Source organism: Vicugna pacos, chromosome 4, assembly GCF_048564905.1.
Source record: "Vicugna pacos chromosome 4, VicPac4, whole genome shotgun sequence".
NCBI lineage: Eukaryota > Metazoa > Chordata > Mammalia > Artiodactyla > Camelidae > Vicugna > Vicugna pacos.
In genome coordinates this window covers 9375362-9392984 of record NC_132990.1, presented here as the reverse complement: position 1 = coordinate 9392984, position 17623 = coordinate 9375362, and the positions used below count along the sequence as shown (strand labels likewise).

The 17623-nt window shown below is 37.3% G+C and overlaps 1 protein-coding gene and 1 non-coding gene across 4 annotated transcripts in view; one reads left to right on the top strand and one right to left on the bottom strand.

Moving 5' to 3' along the window:
• Nucleotides 1-17623, top strand: part of NFX1 (nuclear transcription factor, X-box binding 1) — a 107225-nt gene that overhangs the window by 31347 nt on the left and 58255 nt on the right. For 2 of the 3 annotated variants that reach the window (XR_012071868.1, XM_031676617.2), the window contains exons 11-17: nt 401-431; nt 8219-8301; nt 9263-9371; nt 12037-12156; nt 13306-13385; nt 16283-16513; nt 17408-17481. Coding sequence is in view for 2 of the 3 variants with exons in the window: in XM_031676617.2 (XP_031532477.1) it covers nt 401-431; nt 8219-8301; nt 9263-9371; nt 12037-12156; nt 13306-13385; nt 16283-16513; nt 17408-17481 (728 nt within the window). In the remaining variant the exon portion in view is untranslated. The remainder of the gene's footprint in view (nt 1-400; nt 432-8218; nt 8302-9262; nt 9372-12036; nt 12157-13305; nt 13386-16282; nt 16514-17407; nt 17482-17623) is intronic. The other variant, XM_031676618.2, reaches the window with a different exon arrangement.
• LOC116279988 (U2 spliceosomal RNA) lies at nt 3044-3225 on the bottom strand. The gene has a single exon (XR_004189311.1). It is a non-coding gene; the product is annotated as a U2 spliceosomal RNA (small nuclear RNA).

Sequence of the window (17623 nt, the reverse complement as noted above, 5' to 3'; positions counted from 1 at the left end):
CTGATTGTTACATATTTTCAATTCTTTCATCTGCTTTTCATGGCTTTTTCTGTCTGTACCCTTCCCAGACAGGTGTTTCTCTTTGCTTTGTGTACCTTTAGCAGTCCTTCTTTTCATTCAGATTTTATAATACCTAATCTGCTCAGTTTGGAGGCCAGTCCACAAAGAATGTTACAGTTATATTTGCGTGAAAAATCATTAGACCTAGGGCCCTGTTGTGAGTAAAGCATATTAATACAGAGATGGAACTGATCTCGCTCCAGATAGGTGAAGGTGGTGAATAAGTGACTGCCAGAGAGCACGATATTTGGGATATGCTTGTTACATTTAGCATTATACTACAGTGGTATTGTTTCTTTTATTCCTAAAGTAGTTACTATTCCTTTTTTTTTTTCCATAGGAGCTTCCATGTACCAGTCTCAAAAGTGAAGGTATGACTGGAAAGGGGCTTGAGGGAACTTTCTGGGGTAAAGTTTTACATCTTGATAGGGGGATGGATTATGTATCTGTCAAAATTCAGTGGAGGTACACTTAAGATTTGTGCCCTTAATTATATGTAATTTTTTGCCTCAAAAGAAAAAAAACATTGAATTCTAGTTAATGAAATGCTGAGAAATATAAGGAAAATATATTCATGTGTGTAGTTTACTTTGAAAAGCATCCAAAATTAAGATAAACTGATGGGTGGATAGAAGAATGGATAGTTATGTGAAGAAGTAATTAATGGTAGAATCTAGGTAGTGGACACATATAGGTGTTCACTGTAAATTTGTTTCAACTTTTTTTATGTTTGAAAATTTTCATAATAAAATGTTGGTACAGAAAGGGAAGGTAAATGACATCTAATGAAACAAAATTTTTACAAACTGACTCTGATGCTTGATCCCCTTAAGGCTTGATAGGACCATTGGATACGTGAACAGGGCAGCCTTCTTAACCTTGAGGCATAGAATAGTGTCTCTTCCTTTGTCCTTGATCCTGATATTCCACTTTATTATGGTTCCATCCCTGCTTTGGTAACCATTACATAGTCTTTGTTTAAACTGCTTTAAAACCATTTTGGAAAAGTGATAGAAGATAAACTTGTACAAAATAAAAGCTCTTATTCTGGTCAAGAAGAAAGCTATTATTATATAGGATGCTCCTGGCTACATGTATCTAAAAACCCAAGGAAAGGTGACTTGAGCTATAAGAGGGTTTACTGTCTCTCATGACGGAAAGTCTGGAGGAAGAACAAGTCCAAGGTTGGTTAGTTCCAAACCCAATGATTCCAGGACTCCAGTTCAGCTTCCTGCAGTTTTCTTGGTTTTCCCCTCATGGGTATAACTTAGCTACAGCAATTTCACACATTGAGTTCTCTCACAACAGCAACTAAAGAAAAGAAAGGAAGATTCTTAATCTTCTCTTCCTTCTGTATAGCACAGGGAACTATATTCAATGTCTTGTAGTAACCTATAATGAAAAGGAATATGAAAACAAGTATATGGATGTATATGTATGACTGAAACATTATGCTGTGTGTTGTAAACTGACTATATGTCAGTTAAAAAAAAAAAACAGCAGGGAAAACAGTCCTGAAAGACCTTCAATACACTTTGTATCACATGCTCCTGCCTAAACCCTTCACTAAAAAGGGGAATGAAATTACCACGAAAGGCTAGCCTATTCAGCATTCACCCCTGGAACTGAGGAGCACATGGGTGCCCAATATCTGGACAGAAGTAGGGATCTGTTAGTCTGAAGAAGGTAGAGAATGGCTGAATATCTGCCTCAAATATATGAATATTTGACATAACCAGAATGTATCTTCTCAAAACCACAGTCAAAATTTTGGTTATTAAATACATAATTTGAAAAACTTACAACATTAATATAATTTTAAAGTAAAAAAATTAATTAAACAATATAAAGCAAAAAGTAGAAACACACCCTTACCTCATTCTCCCCTCCTAGTTCTACTGCTTTGATGAAACCACATCATTGGTTGGGTATGAGTCTAGATCTTTTTCTGTATTCATACAGGTGTATGCACGTGCTATTATGCTTTTGTTTTTGCCCTAAGCTTAGGTTCTTACTAAACATACTGTCTGGAACTTGGGTTTTCTTCCCCTCGATAATATATCAAAGACATTTTTCCATGTCATTGTGTGCAGCTCTCTCTCTTTGGAGTATTCCGTATGTGGATATGCCATAGTATAGTTCAGCCATGCCCATTTGGTGGTCATTTACCTTCCCTCCAGTTTTTCCCTGTTACAGATAATGCGGTAACCGTCTTGTCCCACTTTTTTAAAGTTTGTGATGAAAAATTTCAATCATATGTAAAAGTAGAGAGACTAGTATAATGAATCCCTGCATACCTGTCACCCATCATCAACGGTTGTCAGCATTTTGCCTGTCTTGGTTTATCCATTGCTCCCTTTCCTATTTTTAATTTTCACTGAAGTACTTTGAAAACAAATCCCAAATATTTCACCCATAAATGCTTCAGCACCTTTATTGAGATAAAATTCACAAAACAAACAGTAAAACATTTTAAAGTGTATAATTCAGTGGCATTTAGTACCTTCACAATGTTGTAAAACTATCACCTATGTCTAGTTCTAAAATATGTTCATCACCCCAAAAGGAAACCCTTTGTTTATTACATTTTCATTCCCCACTCACTCCTCCCCCCATCTTTAAGGTTCATCCACTTTGTAGCATGTGTCAGTACTTCATTTCTCTTTATGACTGAATAATATTCATTTATGTGTATACTACAGTTTGTTTATCTGTTCATCTGTTGATGGACATTTGGATTCTTTCCTTCTTTTGACTGTTGTGACTAGTGCTGCTGTGAAATATCTGTATGCAAGCTTTTGTTTGAGTACCTGTTACAAATTCTTCTGGGTACACATCTAGGGGTAGAATTGCTGGATTATATGTTAATGCTAGGTGGAATTTTTTAAAGAACTGCCATATTGTGTTTTTTTTTGTTTTTTGTGTGTTTTGTTTGTTGGGTTTTTTTTGTTTTTTTGTGTGTTTTGTTTGTTGGTTGGTTTGTTTGTTTTGCACCATGCCTGGAGGTACTGTAATATGAGGTTGACACATGGACTGGACAGAGCAAGTTCCTATTCCAACTCCCTGCTCCAAAAATCCATTTAATATATTGTCCTCAGATAGAGGACGTATCAGATACTGAATCAGATACTACGCTTGATCTTAGCCCAAAGGCCAAGAAGCAACTGCCATATTGTCTTCTATGATAGTTACATTATTTTACACTCCCACTAGTAATGTATGAGGGTTTCAGTTTTTCCACATCCTCTCCAACACTTGTTATTTTCTGTTTATTATTATTACTATTATTATTATCACCATCCTAAGTGGGTATGAAATGATAAAATTATTGTGGTTTTTACTTACATTCCCTAATAACTAATGATGTTGGACTTTTTTTTCCATGTACTTGGCCATTTGTATATCTGCTTTGGAGAAAAATCCTTTGCCCATTTTTTAATTGAAATGTCTTTTTATCATTAAATTGCAAGAATTCTTTATATGTTTTGGATCCTAGACCCTATGAGATATATGATTTGCAAATATTTTCTCCCATTATGTTGTTGTCTTTTTCACTTTGTTGATGGTGTCCTTTGATCACAAAAGCTTTTAATTTTGATCAAGTTTAATTTATGTTTTTTCTTTGGTTGTTTGTGCTTTTAATATTCTGGCTACTTTTGAAAGTATATCTGTAGGAAGGATTCCTTAAAATGAAATTGCCACTTAAATTTTTGATAGATGCATATATACTCGAAAAGTTTATATTCCTATCCACTAAGTGTTTATGTACCTTTTTCTCCACACCTTTACCCATATCACTTACTAATCAGTCTTCCTATTTTCTTCTCTTTTCCTTCTGGTTTTGTTGAGTTATAATTGACATATAGCACTATGTAAGTTAAAGCATATAGCTAATAATCTGACTTACGTCATGAAATTATTATCATAAGTTTAGTGAACATTTGTCACCTCATGTAGATACAGAATGAAAAAAATAAAAAAGAATTTTGTGTGTGATGAGAACTCTTAGGATTTACTCTCTTAACAACTTTCATATATAACACATAGCAGTGTGAATTATATTTATTGTGTTAGACCTTACATCCCCAATACTGATTTATCTTATTATAATAACTGGAAGTTTGTACCTTTTGAACTACCTTCATCCAGTCCGACCCCCCCGCCTCCTTTTCTGGTAACACGTCTGATCTCTTTTTCTGTGAGTTTGTTTGTGTGTTTTTTTTCAAGTAAAATTGAGCTGTAGCACTATATTAGTTCCTGTTACAGAACATACTGATTTTTTTCTGTACATTTCAAGATGATCACCACAGTAAGTCTAGTTATAATATGTCATCATACAAAGATATTTTTATCTTTTATCTATATTTTATCTATATATCTTTATATACTTAGTTATTAACTATATTCCTCACACTGACTTTATACCCATGACTCACTGATTTTGTAACTGGAAGTTTGTGCCTCTCCCTCACCTATTTCTTTCTTGCCCCCACTCCCACTCCCCTGGCAACCACCTGTTGTCTGTATCTATAGCCATTTTGTTATGTTTATTCTTTTTTTTTTTTTTTTTAGATTCCATGTGTAAGTGAAATCATGCAGTATTTGTCTTTCTCTGTCTGACTTATTTCACTTAGCGTAATATCCTCTAGGACTATACATGTTGTCACAAATGGCAAGGTTTCATTCTTTTTTTATGGCTGAATAATACTCATTTGTGTGTGTGTGTGTGTTTATAACACATATTGTTTTAATCTGTAGTTAGTCCTTTACTGCAGGTATACTGATGTATTTTAAAGGCTCTTCATTGGAATATGACCATCTTTTACTTTACTTAGCCTTTGTCCCACTGTGGACCTTTAGCCTAATGTTGCATTTTTACTGGCTAAGTTAAATGTTACTCTAGAGTAAAATTTGAGTTTTCTGTTTCTTTTTTTTTTTAATTGAAATTTAGTTGAATATTGGGTTAGTTTCTAGTATACAGCATAGTGATTCAGTAATACATATGTATCTTTTTAATTCTAGGTTATTGCAAGATATTGAATGTAGTTCCTTGTGCTATACATTAGGACTTTGTTGTTTATCTATTTGGTATATAGAAGTTTGTATCTACTAATTCCAAACCTCTAATTTATCCATCCCCCATCCTTTTCCCCTTTGGTAACCGTAAGTTTGTTTTCTATGTCTGTGAGTCTGTTTCTTGCTTTGTGAATAAGTTCACTTAGATCTTTCTCTTTTTTTAGATTCCACATATAAGTGCTATCATATGATATTTGTCTTTATCTGACTTACTTCACTTAGTATGGTAATCTCTGGGTCCATCTATGTTGCTGCAGATGGCATTATTTCGTTCTTTTTTATGGCCAAGTAATATTCCCTCCCATATATATACCTTATTTTCTTAATCCATTCATTTGTCGATGGACATTCAGGTTGCTTCCATGAGTTGGCTGTTGTAAATAGTGCTGCATGAATATTGGGGTGCATGTATCTTTTCTAATTAGAGTTTTCTTCAGACATATGCCCAGGAGTGGGATTGCTGGATCATATGGTGACTATTTTTAGTTTTTAAAGGAACCTTCATACTGTTTTCCATAGTGGCTCACCAAACTACATTCCCACCAACAGTGTAAGAGGGTTCCCTTTTCTCCACACTCTTTACAGCATTTATTGTTTGTGGACTTTCTAATGATGGCCATTCTGACGAGTGTGAGGTGATACCTCATTATACTTTTGATTTACATTTCTTTAATAATTAACGAAATCGACCATCTTTTCATGTGCCTATTGGCCATCTGTATGTCTTTGAAGAAATGTCTATTTAGGTCTCCTACCCACTTTTTGACTGAGTTGTATTTTGTTGTTATTGAGTTGTGTGAGCTATTTTTATGTTATGGAAATTAAGCCCTTGACAGTCACATAATTTGCAAATATTTTTTCCCAGTCCATAGGTTGTCTTTTTGTCTTATTTATGATTTCCTTTGCTGTGCAACAGCTTATGTTCCATTAGGTCCTGTTTATTTATTTTTGCTTTTATTTTGATTGCCTTGGGATACTTGACCTAGGAAAACATTGCTATGATTTATGTTAGAGAACGTTTTGCCCATGTTTTCTTCTAGGTGTCTTGTCTTATGTTCAAGTTTTTAAGCCCTTTTGAGTTTGTTTTTTTGTATAGTGTGAGGGAATGGTCTAAATAACTTCATTCTAACATAACATTCTAACATTCTTTGTTCTAACATGCATGTGGCTGTCCATCTTTCCCAATACCACTTGCTGAAGAGACTGTCTTTTCTCCATTATATATTCTTGCCTCCTTTATCAAAGGTTAATTGACCGTAGGTGTGTGGGTTTATTTCTGGACTCTCTATTCTGTTCCATTGATCTGTATGTCTGTTACTGTGCCAGTACCACACTGTTTTGATTACTGTAGCTTTGTAATAATGTCTGAAGTCTTGGAAGTTTATTCTTCCAGCTTTATTCTTTTTCTTCAGTATTGCTTTGGCAATTCTGAGTCTTTTGTGATTCCATATAAATTTCAGGATTATTTGTTCTAGTTCTGTGAAAAATGTCCTGGGTAATTTGATAAGGATCACATTAAATCTGTAGATTGTTTTGGGTACTATGGCCATTTTAACAATATTAATTCCTCCAGTCCACGAGTGTGGAAGGGGGAGGGTATAGCTAGGAAGTAGAGTGTGTGATTAGCATGCTGGGTTCAGTCCCCAGAACCTCCACTAAAAAATAAAATTTAAAAAATTGATTTAAAAAAAATTAAAAAGCATAAGATATCTTTCCATTTCTTTAAAACATCTTTAATTTCTTTTATCAGTGTTTTATAGTTCTCAAACCTGCCTCCTTGGTCAGGTTTATTATTAAGGTTTTTTTTGCTTGTTTTTTTTTTTTTAAAGAACAAACAATTCCATAATTTATATGGAACCATAAAAGACCCCAAATTGCCAAAGCAGTCTCTTATAGGTCTTTTCTTTTTCTCTTTCTTCTTTTTGTTACTAAGTTTTTTGTGTGTGTGTGCAGTTTTAAAAGGGATTATGTTATACTTTCCTTTTCTGATATATCATTGCTAGTGTAAAGAAATGCAACAGACTTCTGTAAGTTAATTTTATATTCTACTACCTTATTGAATTTGTTTATCAGTTCTAGAAGTTTTTGTGTGGAGTCTTTAGGGTTTTCCATATATAGTATCATGTCATTTGCATACAGTGACAGTTTTACCTCTTCCCTTCCAATTTGGATCCCTTTTATTTCTTTTTCTTCTCTGGTTGCTGTGACTAGGACTTCCAAAACTGTGTTGAGTAGAAGTGGTGAGAGTGGGCATCCTTGTCTTGTTCCAGATTTTAGCAGGAAGGCTTTCAGCTTTTCACCATTGAGTATTATGTTGGCTGTGGGTTTGTCATAGATAGCTTTTATTATGTTGAGATATGATTCCTCTATGTCCACTTTGGTAAAAATTTTTATCATGAATGGATGTTGGATTTTATCAAAATTTTTTTGCATCTATTGAGATGATCATGTGGCTTTTGTCTTTTGTTGGTGTGGTGTATCATGTTGATTGATTAGCATATGTTGAATCATCCTTGTGACCCTGGAATGAATCCATCTTGATCTCAGGGTATGATCTTTTTTATGTGTTGTTGGATTCAGTTTGCTAACAATATTTTGTTGAGAATTTTTGCGTCTATATTCATCAGAGATATTGGCCTATAATTTTCTGTTTTGGTAGTGTCTTTGTCTTGTTTTGGTATCAGGGTGATAGTGGCTTCATAGAATGACTTTGGGAGTGTTCCTTCCTCTTCAGTCATTTGGAAGAGTTTGAGAAGGATCAGTTCTTCTTTGTTTGTTTGGTAGAATTCCCCAGTGAAGCCATCTGGTCCTGGACTTTTGTTTGCAAGTTTTTTTTAATACTATCACATCTTCTTTATCCATTCATCTGTCAGTAGGCACTTGGGTAGTCTGCCTGTTTTTTTTTTCTATTTTTTTTCACAGTCTGACAAGTAAAAAATGATCTTATTTTAGTATGGGTTTCCACCATAACTAATTTATTTACATTATTATCTTTGTATTTCTTTAGCCTGTAGTCACTCAAATGTTTGTTGAATGAATGTTCATACCCTTTGACCTTTTTTTCTTTTTAATTTGTTCATAGCAGATGCTACATTTATGTGTGACAAGCGGTGTAACAAGAAACGGTTGTGTGGACGGCATAAATGTAATGAGATATGCTGTGTGGTAAGTGGACCTATCATTAGGCACAATCAGATTGTATTCATCCAGGGGTTAAGCTTCTGGAAACCTCAGCCATCTAGAATGCAGCCCAGATTTAGAAAATCACTGGGCGGAGCCCCTGAGCAGCAGTCATAGTGCTGCCCAAAGACTAGAGACTAGGCCTTTTTAGGCCTCAGCCAGGTCAAGAAGTCAGCCAATGGCAGCATGGAAGAAGGGAAAGAAGAAAGACAGAAGGCCTTAGGCCCTAGAACCCAAGACCACTGGGTGAACACGTAGTCATCAGCAAGAGATTATATGATGTCCCAACACACAGTCTGGCCTGGCCTGGCCTTAGCAACTGAGGCTTCAGTTTCATATACTCCTTGGCTCAGGTCAGTAATTAAAGTGAGTGTGGCGTTTTGGGGGGAGCAAGTTTCAATTATCTGAAATATTCACTTCTATGGAACTAAATAAAGGAAGCACTACCTGGCAGTAGGTGCTGTTATTGTGTGTGTGTGTGTGTATGTGTGTGTCTAAACAAGATAACACAGTACCATAGTACCACAGCAAAGAAGTATAGAAATACACGTACATATATGTCTATGTGTATAATACACAATTGTTATTCTTAACATTTATATTGATAAGATAAAGAGTAATGAAATTGTTCTGTATATTGACTTATTTATAAATGAGTGTTTGAAAGCTTAAAGATTTCCTCTTATTATTGAATATTTCAAATGTATATAAAAGCAGACTTGTATGAGTCCCATATGCCCAACATCCAGCTTCAGTAGTGATCAGGAAGATCAGTAATCTTGGTTCATCCACATCCCCATCTACTCCCCCTCCCCTGATTATTTTGAAGCTAATCCCATATATCATGTGATCCATAATTGTGGAGAGCTTCTTCTTTATTAATCTCGTTTGTGGAAAATATAAAATACAGATAATTTCATAAACAAGTATAATTCTCTCTTCCTAGGATAAGGAGCACAAATGTCCTTTGATTTGTGGGAGGAAACTCCGCTGTGGCCTTCATAGATGTGAAGAACCTTGTCATCGTGGGAACTGCCAGACATGCTGGCAAGCTAGTGAGTGTCTTCCCTGTATGTTTTATTAGTAAGAGTTTTCTAGAAAGTCAAGTATAATATATTCTGAGCGACTTGACTTTCTTAGATTAGTATGGATTACTGAATTGATAAGCCTTAGTATTTCAGATATGTTGAGACTTTTTTAAAAAGTTATTCCTGGTGCTCTATATGTCCCTGAATATTTGAAACTTGGGATGTAAGCTGCAATCCTAAGGTCTGCTCATGTTATAATATTAAAAACTCACACTCATTAATGCTACCAATCACATCAGAAAAGTCATGGGAAACATACTAGAAAGTTGTGAAGCTCATAGTGGTAAATACATATTTTTCCAAAATTCTATTTTCACTTGACAGCTTGAATTATATTATTGGCGACAAAGCCATTTTTCTTGAAGTGACAGGCTCACTGTTTTGTTTTTTTTTAATAATCACACAGTAAAATTTTAATACTGACCAACGAAAATAGCTGAAAAAAGTTTTCATAGTAAAACAAAATAAAAATACATGTTTTAATATAAAACTTGATTTTGCTGGCAATTTGAATAGGCTCACTGTTAATTTTTGATAAAATGCCCCCCAAAATACCCAAATCTGCATAATCATAGTTTGTCCGTCACTCTTTCAAGTAAAAAGGTGTTTTATGAAGAAAAGAAGTTAATCCAGCTTACAACTTAAAGAAGTGCAGTTCTTTAAAACAACGAGAGTACATACAGCTCTCCATATCCGTGGATTCCACATCCATGGACTCACAGGTCGAAAATGTTCAAGGAGTGGGATGGGTTATAGCTCAGTGGTAGAGTGTATGTTTAGCATGCACAAGGTCCTGGGTTCAATCCCCAGTACTTCCATTAAAAAAAGAAAGAGAAATAAAGTGTTCAAGGGGAAATTTTCTATAAGGTTCCAAAAACAAAATTTGAATCTGTTTTGTGCTGGCAACTATTTACATAGCATTTACATTTTATTGGGTATTATAAGTAATCTAGAGATGATTTAAGGTATATGGGAAGATGGGCATAGGCTATGTGCAAATACTACACCATATTATATAAGGGACTTGAGCATTCTTAGATTTTGGTGTCCATGAGGGTCCTGGAATCAGCTCCCCCTGGGAATACTGAGGGACAGCTGTTTTTTTGTGTGCAGCAAAAGTGCTTCATGCAGATTTCCCATTTTGTTCCACAGAATGTTAAAAAGACATATATTTAAAGGTTAAAATTTTTTTCACTGCTTCATCAAGGGCTCTCTTAAGTGAAACTGTCATTATTTTTTATTTACCCTCAGTACTTGGCAGTGAAAAATACAGTGATTACAGTTTGGTTCTACTGCCTTGATTTGCACTAATGCCCTAGCAGTATTACCAACTATTGCTTTTGCACTATCAATGCAAATATCAACATAGTGAAGAAAGCAAACACCTAATTATTATTATTATTATGAAAATATTTTGACCTTGTAGATTCCCTGAAAGGATCTCAGAGAGTCCTAGGGGGTCAACAAAGCACACTTTGAGAACTGCTACATTAAAAGATTAGGCTAAATCAGGGTTTCTCAAAATACCGTCTCTAGAATACTAGGCCTACTGCATTTCAAAAATGAGTCAGTGCTTTGTTACAAATCACACACAAGGAGTTCCATAAAAACAATTTATGTAGCCCCTTACTCTTTGCCTAGCTATTTCACATGTATTAGCCCATCCCCACAATAACCTTGTTGAGTGGATAGGTCAAAGTTTGGAATACCTATTGGACCAAAAGAAAGAATCAGAGGGGTTAAATTACCTGCCCACAGTCACTGAGCAAATAGGCCCAGGACTAGAAGCCTAAGTCTCCTGCTGTATTTGCAGGGCTCTTTCCACCACATTGTGAGGCCTCTGCTGGGTTTGCTGGAGAGGACTGACTGGAGAACAGTAGTGGGGGAGGAATCCTTAAGGGCCCTGGGCTTCCTGACTTTTGGTTCCTAGTTGAGAACTGTGGCCAAAGGCCTGGCCTTTACTAAGGACCAGAGTTAAAGAACTAGCTCCCCTTAGAGTCTGAGGGTCATGAGAGCTCTTGGCAAAGTAGGCTGCTTGTTGGAGGGCCCATATGAGTTCCCATTTTGACTGGGCTTATGAACTGTGCCTAATGAACTCAGATGTAGCTCTTGGCTTCATCTCAACTTCATATTTATAGCAAGATAGGTGTTGATTGTACCTATAAGAATTTTTTTTGAATAGCTTCAGTGGCTTTCTGAGGTTTATATTCAAAAGTATATTTTTGTGTGTTAACTACCTATGGCTTTCATAATCTCTATCCATTTTCCTAACCAAAAATTAAAAAAAAAAATAAAAGGATCTGTGTCTTTAGTAGAAGTCCCCTGTTCTATCAAAAGAGATGGTCTATAGATCTTTTGTTTATAAAATACATGTAAAAATACCTTAGATTACTCATGGACTTAGAGTTTGTTGCAAGTAAAAATGGAACACTTTGTCAGCTCAACTTTAATAAAATAAAAACTTTTTTAAAAAGCAGCCTCAGGTGAAAAAAAAATAAATAAAAAAGCAGATTACCCCTAAAAATTCTCCTCTAAAAATACAAGCAAAAAAAAAAGGTGAGTGTGTGTATGTATGTGTGTGCACATTTCGAACTCATGAGGGGTTGTTCTGTTTCACCTGCTGCAACACCAGGTTTTGATGAATTAACCTGCCACTGTGGCGCATCAGTGATCTACCCTCCAATTCCCTGTGGTACCAGGCCCCCTGAGTGTACCCAGACCTGTGCCAGAGTCCATGAATGTGATCATCCAGGTGGGTCCCATTTCCTTGCCTTCACACCTCACAGCCTGCTTACTGTATCATTTAGGATGTTGCATGCAGCTCTTTTCTGCTCTGAGGTCACACTGTGATGGTCACCCCTTGCTCCCTGTGCTTGGGGGCTGCTTCTGTGAAGGTGGGTGTGATCTTGGCTACAGCTGGGAATCATAGTGCCCTTCATCGCTTTCCTCTGTGGATGTCAAACACTCCCAAAAGGTCTAGGGGATCCCCAAGCAGGTCTTGTCTTTCAGGGACTTTTCTTCTTTGTGACCTTCACTTGTGCTGCCTATTTCAGAGTTAATCATCTTTTTGCAAAGTTAAAAATAACTTCGGTTTGGTTGCTGTTGTTGTAGATGCAGTGTATGTTTATTATATAAAAAGTAAAAGAGAAAATAAAGTCAAAAGATTGAAATTAAGTCATCCATTATGTCACCTTTTAGGAATTACACCTTAGTGTATGTTTTTCAGGGCCTTTCTTCATGGCAAAAATATGTATGTACTTTTTTTCCCTAAAGTAAAAGTGAGATTCTACAGAATTTATTTTAACTAACTTTTTCCCCTCTTATTATTGTAATTTTAATCTATCTCCTTACCAGTGAACATTTTTTACACTGTAGGTTTTTAATGGTAGTGGAGTGTCACGGCCATCTGCGTAAGAACTAAGACATCAGGGAGTATGAACGAGCTCAGGCCAAGATGTGTTCAGCCAAGGAAGGCTTTGTTGCAGGAGATGAGTTTGAATGAACTGCCTCTTCTTGGCAGTAAGGAAATTGAAAGGAGTCAGAGGAAGCCTGTTAGATAGGATAAGTAGCAGAAATGTCTGAACAAGACAGCAGTTACTATGTAAGGTAGGACCAAAAGAACGACAGAGTAGTGTGGACCATCCATGTGGCTGTGCCTCCTTCTCTGCTTCTGTGTCTGTCCCCACCACACATCCCTCTCCCGCCTCAGTTGGGTTTCTTTTCCTCACTTATACCCACGTTAAGATAAAGCCAACAACTTTTTCTTTCCGATGACCTTTTAAAAAAGTGCTCCCACCTCCTAAATTTAAAAGTTCCATGTCGTACACCATTGTAATATAAATGATAGTCTGTGTGGCTTTATTTAAACATTAATCCTACTTTTAACTTTCTCTTTGTGCAGTATATCATTCTTGTCATAGTGAGGACAAGTGTCCCCCTTGCACTTTCCTAACTCAGAAGTGGTGCATGGGCAAACATGAGGTAAGTTTTCTCTCATGTGTGTTCATTGTTCCAACCAGAGATTTTTGATTGAATTTCTTTAAGAGTTGTTAGCCTCCAGATACACACTACTATATATAAAATAGATAAACAATGAGGACCCACTATAAAGCACAGGGAACTAAATTCAGTATCTTGTAATAACCTATAATGGAAAAGTATCTGAAAAAGAATATGTATATATAAAACTGAATCACTGCTGTACACCTGAAACATAAATCAACTATACTTCAATACAAATTTTTTTGATAACAAAAACAGAAAAGAATCGTTAGCCTCACTGTTTCTCAAAGTAGATAATACTCCAAGAAGCAGAGGTTTGCTATTGCCACATTTTTTGCATAAAATAAAATTTACCCTTTTTAGTGTGCAAGTCTACAGAGTTTGACAAAAGCATTCATGTTGGGCCCACTGACATCCTTCAAAGTCCAACGACCCCCATTTCTGGGCTCTCGGATGTCTGCCTGTGATCCCTCAACAGATAAAGTACATTCTTTACTGGGCGTATTTCCCCTAACAAACTAACAGCCCTAGGTAATGCCTAATCTTATAATAGCCCACTTTATCAGAGTCATAAACCCCACCTCCCTTCACAGACTCTAAACCTCTTAGTTCACCTACAACCAATCAGAGACTTGCACACAAGCCCATCAGGCGCCTTGTGATCCTACCTTAATAAAGACCCCAATAACTGGCTCTCTGTGCTCACACAGGCACCTGTGTGGCCTGCTGTTGTCTATGACAGCATACCCCTAATATACTTCTTTCTATTCCCATACTTTATCTCTGGTAAATTCTTTTACCAACCCACATGTCACTGGCTTACCAACTGGCTGCCACATTGTGTCCCACAACAATTCATATGGTCGTGTAACCACCACCACGTCAAGATGTGGAACAGTTCATTCACCCCAAACTTTGCTTTATGCCCCTTCATAGTCACTCTCCCCTTACCTCCAGGCCCTGGCAACCAGTGGTCTGTTGTCTGTCCCAGTAGTTTTGTCTTTTCCAGAATGGCACATAAATGGAATCGTACCATAGGTAGCATTTTGAGTCTGTTCTGCTCTCATTTTTAATCTGGTTACAATCAAATTAAACTCAGCCAGTTGGCCATGAGAACAAGGGCCGTCTGATCAGGAACAACTTCTACGTTAACCAGCACGGCTAGAGGTTGCTAATCTGGGGACAGGTGTTACAGTGAGAGCATCCCAGGAGTGAAGGTGAGCTCTCAACTGGTTGCGACTGTTCCTTCTCTTTACTTCCTACACAACTTTCCATCCTGACTGATGGGCCAGAACGCCTTCCTTCAGACTAACCTACCTGTCCTCGTTGCCACTACCCTGAAGAACTTTCATCCTTATTCGTAGCATCTAAGCTATATTTGACACTGCTGGCCCTTTGAAACACTTAAAACATTTTTTTACTTTAAAAAATGCATATTCATTGTAGACAATTAAGATAATATAGTTTTGCTACCCAGAATGAAATACTCTAACATTCTGGTGTGTAGAATTCCAGGCATGTATGATATACAGTCTCCCCTACTCTATTAGGATTATACTGTTTTGTAACTTGCTTTTTTTTACTTCATAACATGTTGGCCAACATTTCTTGAAACTCTTGACAACTGTGACAACATGCTTTCAGTATTCTTATCTTGATGGACATATTTTGCTCCACTTATTTCCTGTCAGTGGTTCTCAAGTCATAATCCTTAGTATTTATTCTTCTTCTGAAATCTTACTTCCTCTGAAAGTAACCATTCTAAGACATCCGTGTATCTTCATGTTGTTGGCTGATTTGGACTTCACTCAACAAATACTTATATGAATACTTATACACATAAATGTCTGTTGTATGCTGGGTAACAGGCTAGGTTTGGGTGATTCAGAAATGAACAAGACAGGCGTGGCCCTTGCCCATGTGGAGCCTTCACTCTAGAGCAGGAAGCAGACGTTTAAACAGTTGATTATGAATACAGTAATGTGGGAAGTACAGAGTACTGAAGGGGATAGAAGAGGCCCCTACCCAGGGAAGGCATTTCTAGAGGAAGGAACATCCTAAAGGATATTGAGAAGATAGGCAGGTAACGTGGGGACAGGACAACAGAGGACAGACATAGCATGTGCACAAATTACCACCAGCGCCCTGGTAGTAAAGTGTTTAATGAAATTCAAAGTGTATTCCTCATTTTGAGGGTCCTTAAAAAAGAATTTGAGTAAATATAAAAGAACAAACCTTTAGTTCCACAGGAATAAAATTCCAGCATCTTTTTCCTGGAGTGAAGAATCCTAGAAGGAGTCACTTTCTCAAGGAAAAATGATTTGGGGGTTCCATGGCCTGTTGCTTCTTTTTTTTTTTTTTTATGACAGAGCTGTCTGAAACTATAGAGACCATGAGTTGGGAGATGTGAGGAGAGTTGAGTATTGCTTAAAACAGCCCTGCCAGCAGTCTTAAAACCATAAGCCAAGGGTGCCTCCACCCCCAGGGTTTTTCTGTCAACTTAATGCCCTAGCTGTTTGCAGAGGAGGGTAAAGATCACCTGATCCTCCCTCTTAGTCATAGCATTTTCAGATACTTCCTAGTTATCTGATTTCATGTGTTTGTTACCCACCTTGGGAAGTTTATGTTGCAAGTCACACTTGGCTGCTATAACAAATCCTTTTAGAGCATAACAAGCATTATTAAATAAGGTTCAGGTTTGTTATCTTTTCAAACTGACCTTTCAGACTTTGAAAATCAGCTTAATGTTTTTCAGATAAAAAGAACTTTTTTAAAAAATGCTCTTTTTGAAAGTTCAGAAATGTTTAAATAGGAAATTAAAACCCACTCCAAATCCTATGTGGAGATGAGAATCTGGCTACTTCTGTCTCTCCTAGTTACGAAGCAACATCCCCTGTCACCTGGTTGATATCTCTTGCGGATTACCCTGCAGTGCCACGCTACCGTGTGGGATGCACAAGTGTCAGAGACTCTGTCACAAAGGAGAGTGTCTTGTGGATGAGGTTTGCAAACAGCCCTGTACCACCTCCAGAGCTGACTGTGGCCACCCATGTATGGCACCCTGCCACCCCAGCTCACCCTGCCCGGTGACTGCTTGTAAAGCCAAGGTGCGTAATTGTGGCTCCAGGTAGGGCCTTGACTGTGGTTCTGGGGCTGCTGCTGAGTCCAGAACTGCCTGCAGTGGCACCTGGGCACACGTCCTAATCAGGGTCATTGGTTGCAAGGTTACAAGTTAACAAGAGAAAGGTGGAGTAAATTGTACTGATTTCTGTCTGACCAGCTTGAGATGGCCTTTTACTTGAGAAAGTACCCACTGCCACCTGACCAGTCTCTGTGTCTCTTAGATCAAACTCTTAAGAGAGATTCTGATTGCCCACTCCATTTATTCAACAAATACATGTGTCTGTTTTGTGTAAGATGTTATGCTGTGCTAGGTTCTGGGTCTCTACCAGTGAACAGGAAACACATGGTCCCTTCAGTTAGATGGACAGATACTAATTATACCCAGATAATTGACTTTGACTGTGGTATGTGTCATGAACGAGCAGTTACACCCTTGTAGAGGTTGCCACAAGGACATGTCAGTGGAGGATTTACCTGGTCTGAGGGATTAAGCAAGCCCCCCCCCACTGCCCCCAACCCCAGGAGGTGAAAATAGAGGGATGAAATAGAGTTGATTAGGCCCTGGCTGGTCAAGTGGCAAGTGTCCACCTCTAGGTTAGTGATAAAAACTTCATTCTAGGCCTGCCCCTTCATGCAGAATTAAAGACAGAAGTAATTCCCAGTAAGGGCTGCTATAGACTGGACACTTCTCTCCTAGCATGTCAGTTACTACGTTGTCCGTTTGCACGTGTGGTTAGCTTCCTCCATCCTGGAGGGTAGCCACTCACTGTCTCTCCATCTCTGCCACGGTTTGATTTGAGAGAGGCTTTAAAAATGAAACCTGCCTATTCAAGTGGTTTCCATGTGCTTAAAGTCACTCCACGTTAATCTTATTTCAGATAGAGCTGCAGTGTGAATGTGGACGAAGGAAAGAGATGATGATTTGCTCTGAAGCATCTAGTACTTATCAAAGGTTAGTGCTACTTAAATGTTAACTATTGGTGGGTCTAGGTAAAGGGTATACATGAGTTTGTTATAGGATCTTTGCAACTGTTGTTAAGGTTGGAAGATTTTTAAAACAAAGTGTCCTGAGTCTAGTTTTTCTGGTTTGAAGA